The sequence below is a fragment of the Chelmon rostratus genome, chromosome 15 (assembly GCF_017976325.1).
Source record: "Chelmon rostratus isolate fCheRos1 chromosome 15, fCheRos1.pri, whole genome shotgun sequence".
Lineage (NCBI taxonomy): Eukaryota > Metazoa > Chordata > Actinopteri > Chaetodontiformes > Chaetodontidae > Chelmon > Chelmon rostratus.
The window spans coordinates 16,911,429-16,928,314 of NC_055672.1; the positions used below are offsets into that span (position 1 = coordinate 16,911,429).

The 16,886-nt window shown below is 43.8% G+C and overlaps 1 protein-coding gene across 1 annotated transcript; it reads left to right on the plus strand.

The window, feature by feature from the left end:
* Positions 1 to 2,522: 2,522 nt before the first annotated feature.
* On the plus strand, positions 2,523 to 16,454 carry LOC121618653 (CD109 antigen-like). The gene is made up of 32 exons (XM_041954188.1): positions 2,523 to 2,602; positions 2,724 to 2,875; positions 2,966 to 2,994; positions 3,126 to 3,359; positions 3,465 to 3,587; positions 3,678 to 3,717; positions 4,724 to 4,805; positions 4,884 to 4,977; positions 5,118 to 5,238; positions 5,334 to 5,443; positions 5,533 to 5,724; positions 6,023 to 6,127; positions 6,249 to 6,311; positions 7,313 to 7,483; positions 7,575 to 7,727; positions 8,402 to 8,471; positions 8,598 to 8,682; positions 8,789 to 8,906; positions 9,499 to 9,612; positions 9,805 to 10,023; positions 10,216 to 10,357; positions 11,306 to 11,482; positions 11,596 to 11,671; positions 11,778 to 12,009; positions 12,133 to 12,304; positions 12,396 to 12,586; positions 12,853 to 13,008; positions 13,151 to 13,216; positions 13,938 to 14,077; positions 14,192 to 14,345; positions 15,062 to 15,164; positions 15,367 to 16,454. Exons 1-32 carry the CDS (start codon positions 2,523 to 2,525, stop codon positions 15,561 to 15,563), a joined length of 4,161 nt encoding a protein of 1,386 aa, XP_041810122.1. The 3' UTR covers positions 15,564 to 16,454.
* Positions 16,455 to 16,886: the final 432 nt, after the last annotated feature.

Sequence of the window (16,886 nt, forward strand, 5' to 3'; positions counted from 1 at the left end):
TTTCCCTTCATTTTTAATGTGACTTTGCAGATGCTGGCTCAGGCAAGAAAAAGCGTGTGTCAATTGTTAGTCCACTGCACATGCTTGCAGTATTTACTGAATAATAAGTACAGTTACTACATACAGTCCAGTTTCAAGAATGAAACATGCATTGTGATTGCATACAAAGCAAATTTCACAGCCAAGCAGATGTGCTTGTATCACTGGACGGAAATCTTTCCTGTTTCTCCTTCTTGTTAAAGACATATTTTGTCATGAAATTGTTAAAGAAGTGCCACAGTGCCAAGTGTTCAGGTTAGATTGGTTTGTTGCCATCGGCTCCACAGTCAGTATTTCATTCTTTTGTTATCTTTCATATACTTAATCAGGTGACATTTCACATGCATGCGTATGCTGTGTGAAGAATTTGAAAGTAGACGGCGTATCATATTGAGTAAAAAGTCCAAAGGTGAGAATCTGACCATCTGAGAAGTGTGGAAACACCACTGTTTAATACAAAAAATAAGAGTGTAGTTTTCCACAAAAAAAAAAAAAAGCTACCATGACCACCATAGAACTTCAAAATATCTGGATCTTTTTTATAGCATCCATTTGAAGAAGGTGTATGTACAGGTAGAGTTGCTGTAAATGTCTCCACACTGATACTTCACAAGCCGAAAGTACTGTATTACATCATGTCCTTCATCAGATCTGTAGGCAGGCCTTAAACTGCACATTGTTTTATCTGCCAATATGTTTTGCCTTTTAAACTTGTCTGTGATGCTCTGCAATGACTCTACTTTCTCCTGGACCTTTTAGCACTCTGTAAATATGCACTTTTGTCAGCACTTTTTTAGTGTAAGAATGTAAGAATGTACAGTGCAGATGTTACACAGCTCGGTGGACATTCAGTAGCAAGGCTGCAGAACACTCAGAAGATCTGTCAAGTTCAAATGCCTGTTGAACAGAAACAGAAAACGTTGTGTGTGTGTGTGTGTGTGTGTGTGTGTGTGTGTGTGTGTGTGTGTGTGTGTGTGTGTGTGTGTGTGTGTGTGTGGCAAAGATCAAAATCTAAGAGGTGCTTTCATGTTATCACACGTGTGCCAGTGCTGTTCAGGTGCTCAGGGATGTGCATCACAGGAGTGACGTCGAGCAAAAGCAAATACACCTGCACACCTACAAAGGCTTGCACATCCGCTTGCAACATCATCTCATGCCGCACCTGCATCCTCATACTACACCAGTGCTGAGAAACTAATGAACTGGTTCTGTTTGGACAAGTTTGTTACCAAAGTCGTACGTGCCAAATGTTGGGGAAATAATCCTTTTTTTTGTGGAAGAAGACCATTGTAAAACATGTTTATATGTAACTAGTGTGAAAAAAAATATACCAAATAAATAAAATGTTAATATGAGGCAAATAATATTGTGTGGATATTGGATATACCAGTGACTTTCAAAGGAGAACATTCAACACTTGCAACAATGAAAAGACTGAACATAGAACATCCATTCTTTTGGGCTTCTGGCCAAGTGAAGTCTTCCCACCTCTTCCAGCTTTGTCAAGTTTCTCATATAGGCCGGAACAAGCAAGTTTTAAGTGAAAAGTTGGCCTGGACTCTACTACCCTCTGCTGGTAAGGAGGCATTAATACAGGTTTTTATGGCACCTGGATGTCTCTCAGTGGCCATTTCAATTACTGCTTAGTGGTTAAAATATGCTCCCACAATGTCTCCTCTATGCTGCAATCCTTATTTCTATTTTTTGCGTTTTAGTGTCACACTTGCATTCAGTGCAAAACACAGTGGTAACAGTATATGACATCGGTTTTTCAGTTTATATCTAACTGCGAGGAGTGGTTATGGCTGTTTTTGATAGGGACTGTTTGAGCAAAGTCAACCGCATTTTCTCCCAAGACAAAGCCTCGCTGACACCCCACTGTTCTGTTGTCATGTGTTGTCACAAGCTAATTAAAATGTCAAACCTGTTTACCACACAGCTGCATTGTGATAATATGGACTTGTTTTTCAAGGAGGCGGTATGAAGTATTGAAATGTTTACGAAAACAGATTGGAATAGAAGCCTCTGTTTTCAGATAACATGCCAAGAATTAAACTCCCAGGTGCTTTCACGTCACATACTGCATGCAGAGTTGCGTTCCTTCTGACATTCAAGACGTATTTTCTTCTCAGTATGGATACAGTAACACCAGAACGTCTCTCTGTGCTTTGGACAGCACTGGGAATTGTCAAACCCTGAATAGACAGACGAGACACATCCCCCTGGGCAAAGGTGTTGGAGGGTGTGTGAGCCTACTCCACTTCCTCCTTTGTGTGTGACAAAGAATTTATGTGTGACGATATGTTCATGCATCTCGGTGTGGCTGAGCATATGAGTGCGGCCCTCATGGGGAGTTGGTGTTAGGACAGGAGGTGGGGTTTTGTAATGCGTAGGCCCGGGTCACTCGCGCTTTACGGAGCAGCCGCTGTCAGTTTGGTGTCTGAACGAAAAGCTGAATGTGTGACGAAGCCGGGAACGGAGGCATGGATCGGATCTGGACCCTGGTTGTGTGTTTGGGAGTTGTGAGTTCTGCTGCGCCTGGCTCGACTCAGGATTCATCCGGGTAAGAGACGTGGTTTGTTAATACAGTCATTATCATTTTTTAATGCCAAAATTGATGTATTTTTTCTTATCTAATGATCCAACTCCAGTCATTGAGAAGCCATTCCTCCTCCTCCTTCTAGGGTGTTGTTTCTGATCTCGGGTCCGGAGGTGTTGCAGGCTGGGACACCCACTCCGCTGGCTGTCACCGTCCTTGCTGACTTCTCTGGCAGGGTGATGGCAGAAGTGGTGCATGGCAGCACCAAAGTGGCCCAAACAGAGGACTTCCAAGGAGGTGACACTGCAATTACATAGAGGTTTAAGCTTGATTTGCATGATTACTCTTTGACTTTTAGAGAGCTAAAGCATCATTCTGTTTCTTAAGGTTTGACCAGAGTCCTCACACTCCCTCCTGTGAGTATAAATTTCCTTCTCTTTAATTTTTCGTTCAAAATTCAATTTTATGCCTCACATGAGACAATATGTCCTGTTAAGCCTGAAATCACATGTATATGTTTCTAAAAATGCTTATGCAATTGCTCCAGATTCTTGGATCTATAACCAAGAACACCCTCTTAAACTTGACGCTGAGCGGCTACAGGGGGGACGATCTCATTTTCACCAACACCACCAGCCTCAAATTCAGCCCCAGGAATGTCTCCACCTTCATTCAAACCGACAGATCACGCTACCAACCGGGCGACACTGTCAGAGTCAGAATTGTGTGTGTTCGGTTGGATAATCGTCCATACAAAGGCAGGGTGGATATCTCTGTACAGGTAGGTCTCTGTCTTCTGAACAAAGCCAGAGGAGTTAAATAGATGTTCAGATGGGCATTGTGTTACGGTGGGAAGTTTGAGTGACGTTCTTTTTGTCGCACTCAGGATCCCAGTGGGAGTGTTGTGGACAGGTGGGGGTCCACAGGGAATCTGGGGATCGTGTTGCAGGAATTCGGTCTATCCCAGACGCCTCTTCTTGGCCAGTGGGCGATCACAACCACAGTGAATGTAAGGTTGAAATCTTTAGCTTTGCATAACATGCTGGTTAAAGATTGAACTGAATAAGCATCGTTTTACCTCCCCTCTCTTCCCTTACAGGGCATGACTGATCAGAGAGCATTCATTGTGGAGCATTACGGTAAGAGATCAGTTTATTGACATGTTATTTCTCAGTCATGCCGGCAGCTCTAAAGGATGACACCATTGATCGGTCAGTTGGTTAATGGTCAGTTAGCCAGTCAACTACTAAAGTAAAGACTGAAGAATCCCAACAACTATGGATAGAAAGAGACCAAAAACAGAAGATAAAGAAGTTCTACTTTTCTTTGTGATAACGAGCCACAACCAAAAAATACCAAGGCACACTGCTTTGCAAAAATGAAAACCATTTAATAAATTGGCTTAGCACCTAATCTACTGACATTTGCTTTCTCTTACTATGAATTACCATAATTTTTTTTGTGTGTAGACATTCATGATCCCCAGAGTATGAATTTGAAACTCTAAGGATCCCCTAACTTCTCCTCTAACCACCACTGTAGATGTAGGTTTCTGAAATATCTCAACTACTGGACAGATTTCTATAAAATTATATTCAAGAGGTGCTTCATATATTCAAGGTCCCTAGAGGATAGACTCTAAATACTTTGTGTGTTAAAGACTTTTGTTTGTGATTAAATACCTGCAGAACTGATGGCATTCCCATCAGCCTCTGCAGTGCTTTGTGTTTAGTGGTAATTAGCAAATGTTAGCATGCTAACACAATAAACTAGCACAGTAGACATGTCTTTGAAATTGCTGATGTTAACATTTAGCTTATAGCCCCACTGCTCCTAGAGCTAGCATGGCTGAAGTTTGTAGGTAAACTAAATAACTGTATCAGCCAGAGGACAACCGGCTGAACAAAAGAAAATCTGTACTGATGAGTCTAAGGATGTGAAGCTTCACGTGAGCCGCCATGTGTCTGGCTAATGAAATGTAATTGGCTGTTGGAGTGGAGGGGTACTTGGGGGCCATGACCTCTGGATCGTCAGCCAAGCTCCATCCATCCCTATCGCTGTGGTCCCCTCTGAACTCTAAATCAAACCAATAACAAGGAAGACAATACCTGTCACTCCCATAATTTTACTGACCTTCTGCTGCAGAGCGTCCTCCTTTTGAAGTGCTGTTCAAGACGGCGTCACAGATCCTCGTTGGAGAGGACGTGTCAGGATCAGTGAGAGCGCTGTGAGTTCAGTCAGCTCATACAAATCAATAATATCACATTTGCACACATGTTAAGGATTACTTTGTTTTTCCCTCTAGTTACCCCAGTGGACAACCTGTACTTGGAACACTCACTGTCTCAGTCACTCTGGCATCTGCAGCCTCTCCATTCATCCACACACAAACTAAAGAGGTGAGGTTTTATGGTCCCTGTTGCTCATTTCTGAAAGAATGGACCCCACAGGTGGACTCCCTGTGCTTTTAGCCAGCATTGATGGTAAACAAGTCTGCATGCTAAATGGAACTGGCTCACGTTTGGCCATTGCTTTTCAGATCTACGGGTCAACAGGGTTTCTCTTCAGCAAAGATCTGCTTCAAGACCTTCACGATTCATCAGGAACCAGCAGCGACGGCCGATTACATGTTGCTGCCAGTGTTGCTGACAGCTCCACAGGTGAGATATGTTTGCGCGCAGTGTTGATTTAAGCAGAGTCTGCATCTCGGCTGCAGTCTCACACAGTTCTGTTACATCCTCTCTTGTCACCAAAGGAGTTAAAGTGAACCAAACGAGTGAAATCCATCTTATGAAGAACACATTCCAGCTTGCATTCTACGATTTTCCACCTGCACTAAAGCCATCTTTACACTTCTCTTCAAAAGTGAGTGAATTATTGTTATTATTCTGTTGATTTGACATGAATTTTAAGCAGTTATTTCCATAAGCTAAATACCGTCTCTGCTTCCACAGCTGAGGATCTCTCGATATGACAGAAAGCCACTGAGCTCAGTGGATCTAATGTACTCTGCTGTGGTTGAAGTCACTCAGAGAACATCCATGGCGACTGCTGAGCCTACGACTCTGACACTTCCAGTGCCCGAGGACGGGAACATCCACGTTCGGTTTAAGTTACAGGATCAAGTAGTGATGCTTTTTATTAGGGTGAGTGATTTGATTTATAGTAGCTGGAATGCTGATCCTCCGGGAGAAGCAGTTTCGCTGTATGTAAGACGAGTAGTTTCAGTACTGTGGAATCAGACACGTGTTCGCCATTAAGAAAATGATCCCAGGAACTGTAAACTTCAGTAAACATCTTAGTTTGTGTTGCAGAATGTAACACAGATTTTGACCATGTGAGGTGAGAAGCATCGACACAAAGAGCGAGGATATCCTTCATGGATCACCAGTCATGACTTTAGTCCGCAGGCTCATGTTTTCTGTATCTTGTGTTTATATTCAGGCAAGATTCCAATCCAGTGAGGAGACTCTGAGGGTCTACAACAACTACTCCTCTCCTAGTGGCTCATATATTCAGATCTCCCCAATCGAAACCTTACCTGCACAGGTAACCCCAAACATATGTTTTGTATCATTGTGGTACAGTACAAAAGAAGCAACACAGCAAACATGCCTAAATGATGCTGTCATTTACATAACCAGGATATAATTAACTAATTAACTTTCAGGTTGGATTGCCTCTTCAGCTGGACATAGAGAGCACCTTTCAGCCAACTGATCTCCACTTTGTGGTATGTTTGGTCAAATATATCAAACTATGTTGTGAAGAACCTCGTAGAGTGCTGGAATAGTAGTAATAACACTTTATTTATAGAAGACCTTTCAGACAAGGATTGCAGTTCAAAGTGCTACACATTAAAAAAAAAAAGACTAAATGAATGTAAAATAAGATGGAGAATAAAACTGAGGATGGCGAATGAAACAAGTGGAACTTGTGATGCTTCTCAGGTTATTGAAGGAAAAGAAACTAAGGGGTGATTAAAATGTGACTGCTTACATCGGGGTAAAAACCAGAATGCTTTCATGTTTGCTGTAATAGTGGCAGAGATTTTGCTTTCATCACATATTTTTTTTTACAAGAGAAAAACAAAAGAAACCTCAGCAAAGCATGGGAAGCAAGTGAGGTTTACACTTCTCGAAGGTGATCCTCCTCCTTATTCCTCCAGAAAAACGTCCGTCCGTCCATCCTTTTTATACTAGCTTTGACCGTTTTGCAGGCAACCAGAACGTCCTCTGTTATAACCCAAGACACAATATCCTGCTGCCTTAAGGAATCACATAACTTGAAAATATCTCTCCAATCTATGTTAACATTTTCACATGACCAGAACATGTGGGAACGATGAGCATTTATGTGCCCTCACAAGCTCTAAAACAGCTATCGAGGATGGACTTGATTATTTTTAATGTGAGGCATAATAAAAAAACAGATTCAATTCCTCCAACCAAATTCACTCCATTTCCTGGAGTTTGTAGATGTGTGTTGCGTTACCCAGATCCTCCTCCGATACATCTACACTTATCTCTGACCCTCATTTTACTTTGACGTATAGAAAACTATGATCTTTATGCCCCCCCCCCCCCCCTTTTTTATTTGCTACAACATCACAACGCTTGAATACGACATCATTATGTGAACCTCACTGCACTCTGCTGCTAGTTTAAAGAAAATATTCGTAGAGGTTTATGGTTTAATGCAATGAACAGCTTTCTTTTACTGCTGTCCCTGCAGGTGAGCTCTAGAGGTCAAGTGGTGGCCGCTGGGACAGAGACTTCTTCCTCTTTCTCTCTGACGCCAGCAGTGTCCTGGTCCCCTGAGGCCTGTGTCACTGTCTACTGCATCCTTTCTGACGGGGAGGTCACCAGCGACACAGCGGACATACCCATCAACCAACACCACTATGTACTTTGCTGTTTTTGCAGTCATGTTGTTCTAATAGGTGCCTGACTCTCCTGGACGTACCTGTGATTGGCTGTGTGTTTATTTTCCTCAGGTGTCTCTAAACTGGAGCAGCGACAGAGCCCAGCCAGGTGAGCAGGTATCCCTCACGGTGACTGCTCTTGAACCCAGGTCCCAGGTAAGAATCATGGTAATGGGGACACGAGGTGACGCTCCGCCGGCTGACCTCGACTTGAAGGCGGAGCAGGTATGAAAACCCTTTTGATTTAGCCCAAAGATTAAAAATGTTGTAGCTGTAGACAAAAGAGCAAAATATATTCTCTGAAACTTCCGTAAACCTCCCTCTGAAAGTCATTTTTCCTTTGTCCATTTCTACAGTTTAATTACAAAGCACCAGTCCTCCCAGTCTCCTTTATCTGCTAATCCTTCCTAGAAACCCCTTTTCCAGATCATCTATGGGTATTCAGTGGGTATTCCGCTAAACCGGTTAGTCTGGCTGTAACCTATCTGTCGGCTTTGTTAGGAGATGACTCTGCTGTTTGTAAGAGCTGGTAACTGTAGTGTGTCGGGTGCAGGACCTGAGGGTTATTGATGGATGCTAGACGGAGGAAACAAAGCTACACCACAGTGGGCTGTCTTAAGATGACCTTTCCACATCTCCAAAGCTGTGGCAGTGTGCATTGTGTTCGAATAGATCATTTTAAAAAGCGAGACCTCCTCTGGCGTCTACAGAGTTTGGACTTGTTTACATCTTACACCACCTGCCAGGACCTGGCCTATATTTCACTGGCTGTCTGAATGTTGCTTGACCTGACAGTGGACCTCTCACTACTGTCTTTGATGCTGGTTTACATCTGAAAACACAGCTACTTTCACATAATTACCATGGTTATCATCTTTTTTGTGTCTTTCATACCACAGGAATGTAATATTAAGATGCTGACCAATGCCAGGCTACATAAGAAAAACAAGCCCAGTGGACCTAAAAATGGTATGATAGAGTCCCTCTTGTGGCCATTTAGCATACTGGATTGGTCCCAATGGATTTAATCCTCATTCCTCAGATATTTGAACTGTCTGAGCCCCCCCTGATCTCTCTCTTCTCTGGGGTTTTCAGACGATGATGCCTTAATGGTAGAGAAGTACTGGAGCCACTGGTTGGATACCGCTGAATCTTTGCTGTGGTTAGATGCAAATGTAAGGTGAGTGCTGAAAGGTGCATATGCTGGAAATGGGTAGGTGACTGATCAGTATGGCCAAATGTACGAGCGCAGTTCACTGCATACTTTTGTCTGCCATCTCCATCAGTGATAAAACGTGGACAAGTGAGGAGATAACAGTGCCAGACGGCTTCACGTCTCTGAGAGCCGTTGCACTGGTGATGTCAGACAACCTGGGTTTGGGCTTCACGCCTGCACCGCAAAAAGTAACTAAATACTCACTATCTCAAATTTGGGCTTTGTACTCATCTCAAATCTTGTTTCTTTTTGCAAAGAGCGTGTTGTGCTTTGTTGCTGTACTTAAGCACAGTAAAATATTTGCCATGTTCATGTTGGTTCTGTGTATTTGAATTTTTTAATTTTCACAAATTATTTATTAGTGATGTCATTAGTTTTGTAGTGTGTGTGGTCATAAACTGAAATATTGGAAATTTTGATGGTGGCAAGAGGAGATCTCAGGAGATCACCAAAGCCAGACGGATTCATCCTCTGGGAACCATGAAAATTGGGTGCTAATCCAGATGTTTCACTCTGGACCAACCATCTGCTGACATCACTGTCCCTGCACCCACACTGCTAGCATGGTTGAAAACAAAAAGTGGTTATTGTATATCAGTACAAAAATGATACACTTCTCCTTTAAAGACATCTAACCTAATGTAATTTACAGAACTAAAGTGCACATTTGCATTAGTATAAGAACTCATACCAAGCCTACAACCCTACTGGTAGGAGCCCTGTTCCCTAGCTTTGCTGCTAAAGCTGCGTTTGAATGGGTTTATGGTCTGTCCTTCTCAGCTGAGCGTGTCCAAAGATTTTTCCCTGTCTCTGGACGTCCCATCACACCTCATCAGAGGAGAGGAGATTGTGCTGCAGGTGAACATCATCAACCATTTAGAGCACGACGTGGAGGTATGAAGGACTGCATTTGTGGAATACTCTGTTTAAAATGAACTTTTTTTTTCTTTAGACACAGCAAGGAACTCCCTCGCTGATGATTGATTAGTGTCCAATAATACGCCTGTCGCTGTCACTTATGGCTCGCAGGCAGTGATAACTTCCTGTGCTTTAAAGGATTGTGCTCCCGTGTGCTTCTCTCCACAGGTCATCCTGCTGATAGCGCAGAGTGAGGCCTTTGAGTTTGTTTTGGCAGACGACGGGGATGTCTCTGTGGTAAATGCCCAAAAACTGATCTTAGGGAGCCATGCGTCTGCTTCGGCGCTGTTCCCTATAAGGCTTTTGGCTCTGGGCATGATGGAAATAACTGTGGACGCCATATCTGCGGAGGCCTCAGACAGCCTTGTTTGGACAGTGCTTGTGAAGGTGTGGTATGATGGAAACATTGGAAAATATCTGTGAATTTAGTGTGTGAAGTCTGACTGAGTGAAGCTTCTGGCCACACATGTTTCAGTCACAAAGTGTATTTATATTTAAGGATGCAGTGTGAAATTCATGGTGCTACGTGGCATACGGTTAATCCTATGATAACAGTGAATTACTTCCATGTTTCCGAAGCCTGAGGGAGTTGAACGGTCCTTCTCGGAGACTCTGTTCCTGGAGCTGGCACCAATCAAACACAACAATTCCAGATCCGTCTCCTTCTCCTTTCCACCAGATGTGGTGCCGGGCAGCCAGAGGGCCCATGTGGCATTGGTTGGTACGTCTACCATTTGTCCTCCCTGTTGTGCCAGTGGCAGTTCCATCTGAGAGCTCTTCATGTGTACTTTCAGTCAATTAGGCATGTGCAATATGTGCTCACATTTTTCCTTTGTGTTTAGCTGATGAGCTCGGGGTACATGCGCGCCGAGCTCAGCGCTGTCCTGAAAGCATTTAGTACTGAATGTTGAAAAATGGAAAAGATGGACATCAAACGGGTGTGTTTATGGTGGGCAGATTCTGAACAGCTGTCAGGCCGTTTGGCTTGGCTCCATTCAGGTTGAGGGATGTTGGGCATTTGTCATGGTAGACAGGCAAGCATCAGGATTTTCCTCAGTCGGGGCCAAATTTGTGGTTTCTGTGCTTTTTGTGGTGGCGAGCTTTATTACACATCAAGCAAACGTGCTGGATGGAGTCTCTAGTGTAACTTCCTGGATGTGATGGTGTTTAATCGTTTCCTCCGTCCTTCCACGCAGTAACTGAAATCACTGCTGTGACTTTTTAAGTGGCCATTTAAAAGATATTGCGCCTTTTACGTACAGGTCAGCGGTCAGCCCAACGACCAGCGGCTGTTATACACTCACCCACTTTCAGCTGAGAGATGTGTGCGAGCGGCGAGGTCGCTATATTTATTTATTGATCCAATAAACAAACTCACAAAATGTCAACAAAGGAAATCGTCTTCATAAACTTACTTTGTCTTATTAAAACAAAAAAATCACAAGCACACACCTTCTGAATTTAAGTTTCTGTCTCTCACTGAACCGAGACCGGCTTAATAACTCATTGTGAAACACATCCAAACCCACCAGAAACTAAACAAGACTCACCAGAACCGTCTAGGTTAGACTTTCCACTGTTCCGACAGCCACCAGCTCTGCTTTGGTGGAAGTAAACCATTAGTTCTCTCAGCTAAATTCTTGCTCCTTCCCTGTGTTGCTTTACGCAGGCGATATCTTGGCCCTGTCCATCAGTAACTTGGAATCCCTGGTTCAGATGCCTCTTGGCTGTGGGGAGCAGAACATGATCCACTTTGCGCCGAGTGTGTATGTTCTGCAGTACCTGGACAAATCAGCCCAGGACAACAAGGAGACCCGGAGCAGAGCTCTGGGCTACATGAAGGAAGGTCAGCTGCCTTTACATGAGTCACTAACATTCAGTATACAGCATAATCTATGGCCACGGTTGTTTCATGTGCTCCTGAGATGTAGTGTGGTGTGATCTGTTTTCTGCTGTCAGGATATCGGAGACAGCTGTCCTACCAACGAGCCGACGGCTCATTCAGTGCTTTTCTTGGCACCTCTGGGAGCACGTGGTAGGTCATTTGCAGCTTTCCATCTTTTATGAAAGGACACCTCGTTGTGTTGGCCCAGAAGATAATTCTCCGTCTCTAATGCTCCTTGTCCTTTCTGTGGCCCCAGGTTGACAGCCTTCGTGCTCCGGTGCTTCCTCCAGGCTCAGCCCTACATGCAGGTAGACCAGAGTGTCCTGAGCAGGGCCATGGTTTGGCTCTTGAAACGCCAGGGGCCACACGGGGAGTTCGGCGAGGTGGGCAGGTTGATCCACACGGAGATGCAGGGAGGGCTAGACAATGGCCCGGTGGCACTCACTGCCTATGTGCTGATGGCACTGCTGGAGGACGGCAGCTATGCGGTGAGCCAGGCGAGAAATCAGAGTCAGAGTGTGTCATATTTAACCGCTGAATGCCGGATAAAGAATATGAGTGAAAGACGTCCATTGATGGTAATGTTCTCTGTCTGGTCCCTCGGTGTGAAGGACATGTACTCAGGTAACGTGTCCCTTGCCCGGAGGTACCTGGAGGACAAAGTGTCCAGTGGAGGGCTCAGTAACTACAGCCTGTGTCTGGTGGCCTATGCTTTAGCTCTGGCTAATAGTCCTGTGGCCAGCACTGCCCTGACTGAGCTCAGCAGGAGAGCAGACTACGCAGGTAATTCACTTTGTCTTTGCTGTTGACGGCTGTAAGAACAACACGTGTACGAGCTTATATCGATTACGTGGTTTGTCATTCTGTCCTAAAGATGGAGTCATGATGTGGAGCTCTTCGGCCGGCCGGGAGTCACATGACTGGCAGCCGCGCTCGGCGCAGATCGAGATGACCTCCTATGTGCTGCTGGCTCTCTTCAGGCGGGGCAGCTTGGTGGAGGGCATTGCGCTCATGAAATGGTTAAGCAAGCAGAGGAATCATCTCGGAGGCTACGGGACGACACAGGTGACACCACAGCTTTTCCTGGTACCCGAGGAAGGGATGCTGAACTGTGCAGCCAGATTGTCAGTCTGGGCTAAATGTGCTTTGAGTTGTCAGGTTTTGGAGATTTGGTCTGATTTTCCAGTAGTGTTCTCGTGTTTAAACTGTCGACTGTGGTAATACATTGCAAAAATGTGCCCTGAGTCTGCACCAAATGATGTGAATATGTACAGTCATGGATTCCAGATGCAGGTGTTTAGACCTTTTCTCTGTCTCTTTGTCTTCCTCAGGACACTGTAATTGCCCTCCAGGCTATGGCTTACTACGCTGCCTTCAGCGGCGCCAACGCCATCGACCTCAGGCTCAGAATATATGCCCCAAAGTCTTTGTTTGTGTCAATATTTCACATAAACTCCACCACCTATGAGACGTACCAGAGCCAAGAGGTAATAGATCTGGGTGTGATCTGAAGCGTGTTGTCAAATTTACATATGAGGTGATATACTGTACTATACTATATTTTCTAGGCTGCTGTACTCACTGTGTGACTATGCTGTTGTCTTCCTGGACTTTCTTTATGTGTCTTAGATTAATGCTGACGAACATGTCGACCTAAATATATACATGGAGGGAAGAGGATTTGCAATATTTCAGGTACAGTTATACAGTGTTTTCCTTTGTCGGTGCTGCACTGCTGTGCTTTCATTACATTCTGCTAAACCTCCCCATGTTTAAATGGAACTGCAACTCTCACAATGCAGGAATGTTTTCATACCTGCAACATATTCAGCTCAACGTAAAGAATAGCTTTAACAACTGGAGCATGACCAGAATAAATTGAACACAGCAGCTGTGCTTGATGGCTTCACCCAGCACCATGTGCTGCGCTGTCAATGCTAAACCAAAGTGCAAATGCAGCATGATAATAGACTTCCACTCATTAACATCTGGAACAAAGGCTGCAGCTTGAGGTCCTTTCTACGTTTAGTGTGTCCAGATAGCATCAGTCAGAGGAGGTGAAAGGTTAATCTTTCCACGGTGTTCAGCATTGCAGCCTGTTGTCTTGTGCTTCAGAGCCCGTCTGTTACATCTCCTGTTTTTAACCTTCTGTGAGTCAGTGCTTTGATGTCGGGACATGTAAACAGATCCAGAGATTCAGCCTTTTGTTCATTTCTGCTTTATGCAAACGAGCGTTTTCTCAAGACTCTCACACATACTGTTTTTGTGACCTTGAGGCATTTGCACTCAATCATCTGTATCGGAGACTCGTACGATCTCTGGCTGCGCGCTGAGGCAGCACAGTGAACTTTAGCTCTTAAGCTGAGCATTAAATCCAAGTTTCTGCATTTTGAAACATCTGCACGGATCCTTTCAGCTGAATATCTTTTACAACCTGGAGAGCAAAGCATTTTCACAGAGCCTCCGGCACGCCACGCACGAGGAGGCTTTCTCGCTGGATGTGGATGTTACTGAGGAAAGAGACCACAATCACATGCTGTTATCGATATGCACCAGGTACGGTGCAGCAGCACAGACAGACCTGTGTGTCCAGTTAATGTCATTTTGGGACATTTATAGGTAAATATGCTTGTTCACTTCATACAACCTCTTGGCTTTTGTCCGGTCTAGATTAAAGGACGATCAGACGATACCTCACACAGGCATGGTCATATTGGATGTGGGCATGCTCAGTGGTTTCAGTCTCTCGCCTGCAGCTACGCCAACCGATCTTATCAGGAAGGTGGAGGTACTGCCAGAGAAAGTCATCCTCTACCTAGATTCAGTAAGTGTTTCATCATGTTATCATTTCTGGGTCGGGCATGGAGGGTTGGGCTGGGCCACATTTTGTCAAACTAGAATGCTTGACATTTTTTTTTCCAGTCCAAAAACGTGGCAGAATCTGTTTTTAACTTGTTTTTATTCAGTCAAATGATCATTTATGGGTTTTTCTCCCATAAATTTTGTTTCCCAACATGATGATTTAAATGATGTTTCAAAGGCTTCGCCTCACTGCCAAGGATATCATTCTGGTGAGGGATTACTAGATACTTTGATTTCATGTCAGTTTTATTTCTTTATCGCATGAAAGCAGTTTATGTTGAGTCTCGAAGTATCAGGATTAGAGTTCAAAACCCATCATGGTTTGTGATTTGTGTGTCGTTTCTGAACACAAACCCCTCCCCAGGTCGTTAAAAGTCCCACATTCCCTGAAAAAACACTGAGAACACGACCTTTGTGTCCGCATTGGAAGCTACTGTTAGGGCCTGCAGAGAACCACAGTTTTCTTGTTAAGTCCAGGTTAAAGATGAACAGAGGAGGAAAATAGCATGAGGACGGGTACTTGTACTGGAGTATGAATTAGACTTTTTTTTTGCATTTCTCACTGACTTCTCTCCTCCCACCACAAGCTTCTTGAATTCATAGAAGACATGATGTCCTACGTCAGGTGTATTCTGTTTCACCGGATGCAATCATTCGCTTTTCTGGTCCCATTTGCAGCTTACCAAGTCAGAGGTTTGCATCAGACTTCCAGTCGTCAGAGATTACAAAGTGGCCCGCGTACAGGATGCAGTGGTGCAGGTTTACGACTACTATGAACCGAGTGAGTAAAGTTTCAAACAGTCAGCCGACATCGCTGTTATTCCCCTCAAACAAAATGCATATCATTTGTGTGAAATGTCTACTAAAGCACGAGCCTCAAACTGAAATACTGTGTGCTGTTCTGATGATTTCTGCTTCGTCTCGTGAAGAGCTTTCCTGACCGAGGTTCATAATTTCATGCGATGACTCTCCCTGTCTCACAGCGAGAAAAGCGACGAGAACATACAACTCGGATGTTCTGCACAACATGAACTCCTGCTTCTTCTGTGGTGAGGACTGCGGTCGCTGTACCTCAGGATTCACACTCGCGGTGTCCTCCCAGATGTCGTCCCGCCCAGTAAGCAGCGTCACCCACAGCTTAGTTTTCCTGTTTCTTGGAGTCGCTGCTTTTTTTTATTGAAGTCTATAGCTATGATATAATTAGGCGTAATAAATATACATCATTTTAGTTTGTACACACGTTGATATGCACAGGATGCAATTTTTAATGTTTTTTGTATAATGTTACACTACTTTAATGATTTCTTGACAAATGATTGTGATATTTAGAGGCCTGTCCACTCTTTTGCGCAGTGCACGGGCCTTCTGCTGTTTACGATGTGTTTTGTTTTTGAGCAGAATGTGAATGAAAAAATTTGGAAACCTCTCTGTTAAATTTATGTTCTCGCCATATTTGTTTTGGTATGATACACTCGAAAACAAATAAAATCATTTCCTTATTTAGTTTATAAATCCTGCCATCCTCCACACGATTCCACGTGTTGAGCGGAATAGAAAGTTGGATGAAGAGTTCATGTGCAGTTGCAAACTGAACGAATGAAAAAAAGATTTATTTCTCAGCACCACATGTGTCCTGTTGTCCCCATTTTGGCAGAAAATGCAGACATGTTAAGCTGCCTGAAGCAATAAGAGGCTAAAATAAGATCGGCTCCGCTGTACTCTTCAGGAAGTGACTGACTTTTGGGCTTGATATGTTTTCACTCAGGTTGCTTTATAGCAGTCCTGCTTGTGGGAATCAGTCCACGCTGGGTTAGAGTTTAAATTTGTCATCCAGAAGGAAGATGCCCTCATTTACAATGAGATAAAGTCTGCCTTACCCCTCTGCGACGTCATGAAACTCTGAGCTGAAGGAATGCAGACTGACCTGCAGGAGCATGCAGTCGAAAGGTTTGGGGTTGTTGATGCATCAAGAAATATGAGTTATTTCTGAGATTCCAGCCCCATGTTCATTTTGCGCCACATGAACATTTCACACCATGTTCCCCTGAACATGATTACTTTTTTCATCGTGCTGATCAATAATTTCAGTGTGATAGTGTTTAAGTTTAGTCTCCACATATAATCCATAGAAGCATTAAAAAAACAATGAGTGGAAAGTTATCAAAGTAATCTGAAGCAACTGTCAGGTTATCGAATCTCCACCAGCATGAGAAGGTTTGTTCTGTATCTGAACCTGGCCTTTGACCTCTTTGGAGATCAGTCTTATGCCCTTTTTCAAAGAAAAGAAAAGAAAAAAGCTATCTTGCTGTTTTGTGTTTTAATGAAAATACAAGTCTGGTTTTTATGTGTAAGATGCTTTATTAGGCTCATTTGGCAAAGTAATTTCCCTCAAGGGGCAATAAAGCTTTTTGTTCATAAGCAAAAGCAGACATGGAGCGAAGCTGAAAACATGAGTTGTTACATGGAAAAGCAAACGCATAGCTCAGACATATTCATACACATT

Bases quoted from the DNA above. Each gene is read 5' to 3' on its own strand.
- LOC121618653 (XM_041954188.1), top strand. From the start codon at position 2,523: ATGGATCGGATCTGGACCCTGGTTGTGTGTTTGGGAGTTGTGAGTTCT. The intron at 3,718-4,723 runs GTAAGAGATCAG...CTTCTGCTGCAG, and splicing joins ATTCATTGTGGAGCATTACG to AGCGTCCTCCTTTTGAAGTG. The intron at 12,305-12,395 runs GTAATTCACTTT...TCTGTCCTAAAG, and splicing joins CAGGAGAGCAGACTACGCAG to ATGGAGTCATGATGTGGAGC.